The 10,867-nt window shown below is 38.7% G+C and overlaps 1 protein-coding gene and 1 pseudogene across 2 annotated transcripts in view; one reads left to right on the forward strand and one right to left on the reverse strand.

Annotated features, from left to right (window-relative positions):
* The window catches only part of DNA2 (DNA replication helicase/nuclease 2), a 52,362-nt gene extending 42,848 nt beyond the window's left edge, over positions 1-9,514 (reverse strand). The window contains exons 1-4 of one of the 2 annotated variants that reach the window (XM_040485202.1): positions 9,354-9,514; positions 7,741-7,923; positions 5,679-5,862; positions 3,586-3,731 (exon numbers count right to left, since the gene is read on the reverse strand). In XM_040485202.1, coding sequence (XP_040341136.1) covers positions 3,586-3,731; positions 5,679-5,862; positions 7,741-7,923; positions 9,354-9,424 — 584 coding nt within the window. In that variant the 5' untranslated portion in view covers positions 9,425-9,514. The remainder of the gene's footprint in view (positions 1-3,585; positions 3,732-5,678; positions 5,863-7,740; positions 7,924-9,353) is intronic. The other variant, XM_040485203.1, reaches the window with a different exon arrangement.
* Positions 3,926-4,003, forward strand: LOC121037608 (uncharacterized; annotated as a pseudogene).
* Positions 9,515-10,867: the final 1,353 nt, after the last annotated feature.

The raw sequence follows: 10,867 nt of genomic DNA on the forward strand, positions 1-10,867 counted from the left end.
CCATACACAAAAATAAACTCAAAATGGATGAAACACCTAAACATAAAACAGGAAGCCATCAAACTCCTATAGGAGAAAACAGGCAACAACCTCTTTGACCTCAGCTGCAGCAACTTCTTACTTGACATGTCTCTAGAGGTAAGGGCAACAAAACAAAAATGAACTACTGGGACCTCATCAACATAAAAACCTTCTGGGGGTCCCTGGGTGCTCAGTCGGTTAAGCTTCCAACTTTGGCTTAGGTCATGATCTCACGGTTTGTGGGTTTAAGACCCGCTTCGGGCTCTGTACTGACAGCTCAGAGCCTGGAGCCTGCTTCAGATATTCTCTCTCTCAAAAATAAACTTAAAAAGAAGTTTACTAAGAAACTTTAAAGAAAATTAAACATCAAAAGCTTCTGCACAGCAAAGGAAACAATCAGCAAAACTAAAAGGCAACTGATGGAATGGGAGAACATATTTGCAAATAACATATCAGATAAAGTCTTAGGACCCAAAATCTATAAAGAACTTACCAACTCAATACCCAAAATACAAATAATCCAGTGAAGAAATGGGCAAAAGACACGAATAGACACGTTCCCAAAGAGGACATCCAGATGGCTAACAGACACATGAAAAGATGCTCAACATCACTCATCACCAGGGACATACAAAAAAAAAAAAAGGCACTATGGTTTCCTGCTTGCTCACTTCCTTAGACGCTTTAATCTGAAGTAGCACCTGCCATGTTGTGAGAACACATTAGACAGTGCTACAGAGAGGCTCACGTAGCAACAAAATGAGGCCTCATGACTACAACAGCCAGCTAGGAATTCAGGCCTCATGACAACAGCCATGTGAATGCATCATCATGGAAGCAGATCCTCCCTTCAAATGACCAGCTCCACAAGGGAGACCCCACGGGAGACCCTGAGCCGGTACCTTCCAGCTAAACCACCTCTGAATTCCTAACCTAACATAGTTTGCTAACAGAAACTATGAGGTAATAGATTAGACACGAGTCATTTAAAGCTACTAAGTTTTGATGTGATTTATTTCAGGGGAATAATCAATACAACATGCAACAGATAAGGCATCACTGTATGTTGACTAGGATATGACCAAAAAAAGGTTAAAACTCTGAAATGCAAAAAACAAGTGTTGGCAAAGATGTGGAAAAACAAAAAAAAAAAACAAAAAACCCCTCTGTTGCACTGTTGGTGGGAATGCAAACTGGTGCAGCCACTGTGGAAAACAGTATGGAGGTTCCTTTAAAAATTAAAAATAGGGGGGCGCCTGGGTGGCGCAGTCGGTTAAGCATCCGACTTCAGCCAGGTCACGATCTCGCGGTCCGGGAGTTCAAGCCCCGCGTCAGGCTCTGGGCTGATGGCTCGGAGCCTGGAGCCTGTTTCCGATTCTGTGTCTCCCTCTCTCTCTGCCCCTCCCCTGTTCATGCTCTGTCTCTCTCCGTCCCAAAAATAAATAAACATTGAAAAAAAAAAAAAAATTTAAAAAAAAAATAGAACTACTCTTTGATCCAGTAATCACACTACTGGGTATTTACCCCAAGAATACAAAAACACTAATTTGAAAGGATTTATGCACTGCCTATGTTTATAGCAGCATTATTTACAATAGCCAAATTATAGAAGCAGTCCAAGTGTCCATCGATAGATGAATGGATAAAGAAGATGTGATACACACACATACACACATGCGCACACATCCATGTATAATGGAATATTACTCAGCCATAAAAAAGAATGAAATCTTGCCATTTGCAACAACAACATGGATGGTTCTAGAGAGTATAATACTAAGTAAAATAAGTCTGTTAGAGAAAGACAAACACCATATGATTTCATACATATGTGGAATTTAAGAAACAAACCAAATGAACAAAAAACAAAGAAAAGAGACAAACCAAAAAAGACTCTTAACTACAGACAACAGAGGGTTACCAATGGAGGTGAGTGGTGGAATGGTGAAATAGGTGAAAGGGATTAAGTGGTACACTTATGATGAGCACAGAGTAATATACAGAATTGCTGAATCACTATACTGTACACCTGAAACTAATATAACACTGTATGTTAACTATAGTGGAATTAAAATTTTAAACTTAATTTAAAAAATAAGTTTCTAATTCTAAAAAATTTTCAAATTTCTAATTACAAAAAAGAAAAATGGGGTGCTGTGTGGCTCAGTTAACTATCCCACTGTGGATTTCGGCTCAGGTCATGATCTCAGTTTGTGAGTTAGAAACTTGATCAGATTCTGCATTGAGAGCATAGAACCTGCTTGGGATTCTCAGTCTCTCTCTCCCTGCCCCTCCCCTGCTCATGCACACACACATGCTCTCTCCCTCTCAAAATAAATGAATAAACTTTAAAAAATAAAAATAAAAAGGCAAAATGTAAATAACAGCTGTGTTTTACTGAAATGCAAAGTGGCAAATAAGGCAATAAGTAGAACTCTTTAAAGCAAAAGCTTTATGAAATCTACTCATATTCTGAATGTCATGCTATGTAGTCATGACCAAGGGACAGCTTCTGTGTGTTTCCGTTTCTTTCGGTTGCTATGAGATTATATAAGATGTCTAAAAGCACTGAACACAATGCCTGACACGTCAGGGATCTAAAATGTTTTTAGGACAATAGGTCATATGACATTAGTAAATAAGTTGTGTGGCATTTTGGAACACACTTTTTCCATATAAACAGCGAAACAGAATTACATCTGGGAAAAGCAGATTTATGTCAACTAGTCTGGAAATCAAAATTACCACTAATAAAAATACTTCTGTGAAAAAAAGACAGTCTGCAATAGGAGTGATGACAGAACAGCAGATTATGCCAACCCCTCTGCATGTAGTCACTCACAAAATGCCAACAATTAGGGGCGCCTGGGTGGCTCAGTCAATTAAGCACCGACTTTGGCTCAGGTCACGGTCTCATGGTTTGTGAGTTCAAGCTCCACGTCAAGCTCTGTGCTGTCAGCTCAGAGCCAGGAGCCTGCTTCTGATTCTGTGTCTCTCTCTCTCTGCCCTTTCCCCGCTTGCACTCTGTCACTCTCTCTCTCAAATATAAATAAAACATTAAAAAAATAAAAATAAAATAATAAAATAAAATAAAAAATGCCAACAATTAGCCATTTGTGGGTTTGTATGTATTTTCTCCACTGTCACAAAAGTCTGCAAAATAGGATTTATTGCCTTTTTCAAAACCTTTCAAAAATAGTAACCTGTTCAATCCTAAAACTAGCAAAGCTAGAATATAAAACCAAGTCCATCTGATTCCCAAACCCATACAATTTTCAGTATGTCACATAACTACAAGTAAGGCAAAACATTTTTTACACTGAGAACAGCTGAAGAATCTATTGCACACATGTACAGAATATTCAGATATTTTTAGCTCAAGAGTTTCTATTCTACAATTTCAGAAGCTCTTCACAGAACTGCAGTGGGGTACTACAACCCTGGAATCTATATTCTAGTATTACTCTGATTTACATTTAATAGTCTAATAGCCAAATACCTTCTGGATTCCAGGAATAGATTTTATAATAGAATTGTACCTACAGCATGTCTTGTACTACTTACATTTCCTTCAGATGTTTTATTTCTTGAATAGTTTGAAAAGCATATTCTTGTAGTTTTTCTGGGGCAAAGCTATTGCTTATTGCTTTTTGAAATACTTCATGAAGAACTGTACCAATCAGCATTTGACGTGTGGCTGGATTACAGCTCTATTAAAAACAAAAAAAATCATATATTTTATTCCACACTATTAACACACATGATCTCATATTTATTACCAATTTTAACTACCATAGCCAAACTGCACTAGTGAGACAAATGCTAAAATATTAAACAATTTTTATTCTAGTAAGTAGAATTACAGATGACTTTCACTTTCTTCTATTCAGAACTATCCGAATTAAAGACTACACTTTCAGGGATCATTTCTATAGTTTGTTATTAGAGAAGTTTCTCTGAACGTAAAGAATTACCCAAATTATTTTACAAGCATGTTATTTTTAAAGAAAATCAGTAATTTCCACTTTGAAAATATTAAAAATAACCTATATGAAAAATTTCAATGTATTTTCAAATACTTAATATATTCTTTTCTAATTTCACTTTATAATCTACCGAAATAAAATGCAATAAAGCCATGGCTCATAAACTCATGTAAGTAAAAGACATTATTCAAACATAAAATTTAAATTTACAGCACAGATTTTTGACAAGTTCTCTCCGCTCAAAAAGAAATAGTATTTAAAAAAACAAAAGGGCGCCTAGGTGGCTCAGTCTGTTGAGTATCTGACTTCTGCTCAAGTCATGATCTCACAGTTCGTGGGTTCAAGCCTTGCATAGGGCTCTGTGCTGACAGCTCAGAGCTGGAGGTTGCTTCAGATTCTGTGTGTGTCTCTCTTTCTTTGTCCCTCCCGCGCTTATGCTCTGTCTCTGCCTCTCAAAAATAAACATTATAAGAAATTTTTAAAGAAAAAAAAAGGCATATTATTTCTCAATTAACCCTTTTCTTAGCCTAGACATTCCCCTTAAAGCTATCAAAAAACTAGATAAAGTCCACCAAAACATGCTTCAGGAATTTAAAAAATTAATTTACAGAGGGATTCTCTGTACTATTCATGCAAGTTCTTAACAAGTCTAAAAGAACTACGAAGTAAAAAGTTTCTAAAACAATTTTGGTTTTCTACATAGATATAAATTGTATAATTTTTAAAATACACTGAAAGGAAGAGGAAACTCTTAATAAAAACCCAGGTTCTTCAGTAAATGGAACTGAAACAAAGAGGGTAAGAATAGGTAGAATATAGATTAAAAAAAAACTTAGGAGACCTATCAAAACATAAATCAAAGACTCTGGGGGTGCCTGGCTGCCTCAGTTGGTAAAGCATCTGACTCTTGATCTCAGGGTTGTGTGTTCGAGCCCCACACTGGGTATAGATATTACTTAAAAATAAAATCTTAAAAAAAACCACCAAAAAACCTTGTTTGAATTCTGACAAACCAACTGAAGAAAAAACTACTTTCTATTAAAGACATTACAGAGAAATAATGGGACATTATCTATCTGGGCATTATAGATAAACTGGGCATTATATTAATGAAAGGAAATACTTTTAATTTTATGGTGTATGATAAAGGTATCATATTTATATTTTTAAAAGATCCACCTTCATTTACATGCAAAATAATAAAATGTTTGAGAACAGCAAAATGGGTATATGGGAAATTATTCGAATCATCTATTTATGTATGTTTGAAATTTTCCAGAATATTTTTTTATGAGAGACAGTCACATTTATTTTTAGTTTATTGGAAATCACATGAAGCCAAGTTTGGAAATTCCTAGAAGCATTAAAAAATATCATCACTTACATTACTTTTATCATTAGAATCAATTATTTTATTAAGCACTGATCAAGATTCAAAGGATTCAGTCACCTGGACTTGAGTCCTAGCACTGCCACTTATTAGCTACAGTAACTCTCAGCAAGTCATTTAACATTTAACCTCTCTGAGCCTGATTTTCCTCATCTGTAAAATACAGCTGATTATTACCATCTACCTCACAGGAATTTGTGACAACTAAATGAAATAAGAGTATAAAAGTGCTCTGTAAACTCTAAGATCCTGCAGAAACATTAGCTGTTAATATTACTCACCCTAAAAGTTTCACTTAGGACAGCTCTTCTCATACATCGAATACTACTGGCTATGCTTGTGCCAGAAATCAGTATGTCTGGATATAGAATCAAATATCCAAAATCTTCATCTATTATCCAAGTATCAGATATGCAGTCTCCCTCCAAATGAATGATGTCCCCCGGCTCCACTGGTAAAGAGCACCTAAAAATAAAGCAAAATATACATAGTTTAGGTTCCTATATTTAAACATGTTAAGGAAGCTTCAAAAAGCAAATGAGTACTTTATCTGAAGGAATAGTATTTGTAAATTTCTGGGTCTTTCAAAATAATTTAATACTAGGATGCAGTCTTCAGAATCAACTCCTACTCATTCTACTCCTTTCTACCTTTGAAATACAACTGAGAACACTCAGGGGTCTTCCTTAAATACCAAAAAGGAAAACTGCTTAGTGTTAGCATCATTTACTGCAAAAGCTATCAAATCTTTAATAGCGTCAATACACAGCTCCACTTATGGATTAGCTTATTTCAATAATAATTCTCTCATTCTTAAGATTTCTAGCATTTCTACAGTTTCTGTAAGTCTTGAGACATGAAGACAAACCCACTGTGTTAAGAATAAAAACATACTGGGGCACGGGTGGCACAGTTGGTTAAATGTCCAACCTCGATTTTGGTTCAATCTCATGAACCGTGAAATTGAGCCCTGATTTGGGGCTCCAGCATGGAGCCTGCTTGGGATTCTCTCTCCTCTTTCTCTGTTCTTCCCCCAAGCTAATGTGCACACACAACCCCCCTCTCTCTCTCTCTCTCTCTCTCTCTGAAAATAATGAATAAATGCTAAAAAAAAAAAAAAAAAAAGAACAAAATCGTATTTATCATTCTTATCTAGACAAAGAGCCTAAATAGACAAAATTAGACCTCCACTTTCTCTGAATTTCCCTTTTACCCCTCACATACCATACTTTGCTTGTGTAGAGAAACCTAGGGTTTCAGAATGTTCTTATGCTGTAATTAATTTTGCTTTTAGTGAAAATAATTACGAGTTTTAAGCTGCAATATTAAAAAGTACTGGGAAGGGGCGCCTGGGTGGCTCAGTCGGTTAAGCGGCCGACTTCGGCTCAGGTCATGATCTCGAGGTCAGTGAGTTCAAGCCCCGCGTCAGGCTCTGCGCTGACAGCTCAGGGCCTGGAGCCTGTTTCAGATTCTGTGTCTCCCTGTCTCTGACCCTCCCCCCGTTCATGCTCTGTCTCTCTCTGTCTCAAAAATAAATAAACGTTAAAAAAAAAAAAATTTTTTTTAAGTACTGGGAAACTTTGGAAGTAGTCATCTAATAAGGCCCTTTGTTTGGGTTTGGGCCCCGTGTCGGGCTCTGTGCTGACAGCTCTGAGCCTGGAGCCTGCTTCAGATTCTGTGTCTCCCTCTCTCTCTGCCCCTCCCCTGCTCATGCTCTGTCTCTGTCTTAAAAATAAATAAAAACATTAAAAAAAAATTAATAAGGCCCTTTGTAGTTAATTTTCTTTTTTTATGCTTATGTTTTTGGGTTTTTTTTTTAATGTTTATTTATTTTTGAGAGAGAAAGTGAACAAGAGAGGAGCAGAGAGACGAACTCACAAACCGTGATATCATGACCTGAGCTGAAGCCAGACGCTTAACCAACTGAGCCACCCAGGTGCCCATATGTTTATTTTTGAATGAGAGAGACAGAGCGTGAGTACTAGAGGGGCAGAGACAGAGAGAGAGTGAGTGAGAGAGAGAGAGAGTGAGAGAGAGAGAGAGAGAGAGACAGACAGAATCTGAAGCAGCCTCCAGGCCGAGCTGCAGCACAGAGCCCGACATGGGGCTTGAACTCACAAGCTATGAGATCATGACCTGGGCCTAAGTTGGACACTTAACTGACTGAGCCACCCAGGTACCCCGTACTTAATTTTCAAATGACAATAAAGATCAAGTGTCAGAATAAGGGCTTTGAGATGCTGAGGTAATAAGCAAAATGTTTACATGGAATTAATTCAGGTTCATATCTGCTCCCTTAAGACTCTTAAGCCAGATCAGTGCTCAAAGTCACACAAAAATTACCAGTCATTCCTAAGGATACACAGTTCTTTATATTCTAGTGACTGAGAAGCAGTGATGATTAGGTGCTTTTCATGGTTTCCTTCTTCATTCTGTACAGTATTGACTGCTAATACCAGGTACCGGTTATCCATTCCTCGGTTCAGAACTGTTTTAGAAAAGGAAGCTTCCACTTTCTTCTGAAATCTGAAGCATACACAAACAGAACTACTGTAGCATGAAATAAGCCATCCAATTTCCTTTATCTACAAACCAGCCTTCTAGTTTTCTAGGTTTGTTTCTTCTAGAAAGCTTATCACAATGACCATTAGCTAAAATACGTAAAAATTAAGAGAGCAAGGGCATAGCAGAATTCCGATTGTAAAACTTCCCAAAAGTAATGCCATTTAAAACATGCTTGTGATACGAGTTTTTCCAAATACTGTATAGGTTCTCAGGAGCTCTGTGAAACATCCATGATTATGAGGATTAAGGATAAATTGAGAAATATCAAATAACAAATTCCTACCACTGGTGCAAACCCTCCCAAAGTACAAATAAAAGCAAATGTCTTGTACACCATCTTTTTTGTAAATGAAAGGTATTGTTAAGGAAAACCATAGTGGAGGTGGTTTGCTGAAATCCTACCTTGAGCCACAGTATTGTATCAATCTTTAGGAGCCTACTTAGAAATTATCTAGTCGGACCTACTATTTAATGAAGAAAATCTTTCTGTAAAATCTCAGTATGAATCAACTAGCGCCTACTTCCTAGAGAAAGCAAGTAATACCTGTCACATTAGTTCATTCATACAGTGACTCAACTCAGAAATTTCTCATTTATAATGGGAAAGTCAAGTTCACAATACTTTTATCCATTGATCCTAGCCGCCTGAAAACTATGCAGGACTGCTCTAACCGCTCTAGAAAATATTAAGTCCCTCTTTAGTCCTTCCAGTTTGATTGCAGTCTTTGCCAGTGACAGTACAAGAGTCCACAGTCATTACCTCTCTAATTATAATACCAAATGCCTTCCTATTACCCTCAAATTATCTTTGTCACCCAACCCTAGACTCTTACTACTTTGTAATCGCCTCATTCACCTACTCCAGGGAGCCTCAGGCTGCGAAATTCCCAAAGGTCAGTTGGGACACCTTAAGGATCTCGCAAAGGTATGGCTGATCAAAACCCAAAACGCAAAGATCCGTCAACAATAATTATCATTATTATTAATTGAAAATAATTCCACATTATGCTGGTCAAGTTGCCCTGACCATTTAGTCCAAGTTGAGGATGCAGAGTTCTCCGTGGGATAAGTTTCTCCAACTACATAAGGAGAAAAGCATCTAGCAGTTGCAATTTCCTTTTATGAAGGCTAGTTTAAGGTGACTGGCACTCCCCGAATACGGGCAGGAATGAACGGTTGAGTAAGCAGTTTTCGAGCTCTGGCCCAAGTGCGGACCCAAAGAGAACCCTATGAAACAGATCCCAGCTCGGGAAACTCGTCCGGCACCCTGGGACCCGAGCGGGATCATTTTATCCCAAGCCTGGCTTCCCGGAGGCGTGGGTGCCGCCTCTCCCGCTCCTTTCTTTCAAATCTCCCGCCTTGCTCCCAAACCCTCCCTCCGCTCCGCTCACAGCTCCGCCGGCGGACCAGCCTCTTCCCCGAGACTCTTCTTCAACAGCTCCAGTTCTTCCAGCTGCAACATCCCGGGGGAAGACACTGCAAACACACGCCAGTTAAAACCAGGGAAACGGAGAACCTCAGAGAAGGAAAAGAAGCGCGAGTCCGCGAGGCGCCGCACGCATGCGCATTTCCGCCTGCCCACCGCAGTCCCAAGTGACCTGCGCGAAGCTGCCCCTCCCAGCCCGGCATGCTCCACGTGGAGAGCGGCGCTTGGGCGGAGATTTTAAGAGATCCTTGCTCCCTTGCTTATGCGTTAGGAAAATTGGGGGTGTTCTTAATCTGGCCCAGACAAATATTCTCGCATTTTCTCTAGACACGCCAACGCATGCTCAACACACACTCTTAGAACAGAACCAATTACCCAAACCCAGGCGTCCCTTGTTAGCATGCACAATTTTCTATTCTTTTGGGAGAAAACCTCGCCTTTTTTTTTCGGAAAATTGAGAAAATAGAAGCCATCAGGTAGGAATTTCCTCATGATACCACGACTTTCTACAAAAGTACTAATATCCGTGCTTGTCTTATATCCTTTTTCCACTTTTTCAACAGTGGACAAAGTCCACTGATCAATGAACAATCCTATTTGTACTCATTCAAGGGCCTTTTTTTCTTCAGCTACTCCGTCATTCTCTTGTATCATCAATGTGGACCTCACTAGTAGGTTCCTCCCAGACTTGTAATGTGGCCCAGTGTCTCCCACCTTTAAAAGATGTTACCTTGGGGAGCCTCGGTGGCTCCCTTGGTTGAGTGTCTGAATTTGACTGAGGTCCTGATCTTGCTGTTGGTGAGTTAGAGGCCCTGCATTGAACTCTCTGCTATCCCGGAAGAACCTGCTTTGGATCATCTGTCCCCCTTACTCTCTGCCCCTTCCCTGCTGGTTCCATCGCAAAATAAATAAACTTTAAAAAATAAATAAAACAAAATAAAATAAAAGATGTTGCCTTGATGGATTTACTCCATCTCTTTCTTGGCCATCCTGAGAGCAAAACTTTATTTTTTTATTTTTTCAGTAATCTCTACACCTAACACGGGGCTTGAAGTCACAATTTGAAAGAGTCACTGGCTCCACTGACTGACCCAGCCAAGTGCCCCTATCCTCCCATTTAAAAATAATCTTTATGGGGCAGCTGGGTAGCTCACTGGGTTAACCATCTGATTCTTGATTTTGGGTCAGGTCATGATATCATAGTTCTTGAGTTTGAGCCCTTCATGGGGCTCTCAGCTGACAGCATGGAGCCCGCTTGGGATTCTCTCTTTCTCTCCCTCTCTCTCTGCCCCTACCCTACTCTTAATTTTAAAAAATCAAAATAATCGTTATTAAAAGTTGTCTTTTATATTCGTGTTTATTCATACAAAATTATGAGAAATTTCTTGGGGGGAAAAAAAAGCCTGGCCTGTAATAGATACAGATTTTCTTCCTTTCTTTCTTTCTTTCTTTCTTTCTTTCTTTCTTTCTTTCTTTCTT

The sequence above is a fragment of the Herpailurus yagouaroundi genome, unplaced genomic scaffold (genome assembly GCF_014898765.1).
Source record: "Herpailurus yagouaroundi ecotype Mexico unplaced genomic scaffold, PumYag 163, whole genome shotgun sequence".
Lineage (NCBI taxonomy): Eukaryota > Metazoa > Chordata > Mammalia > Carnivora > Felidae > Herpailurus > Herpailurus yagouaroundi.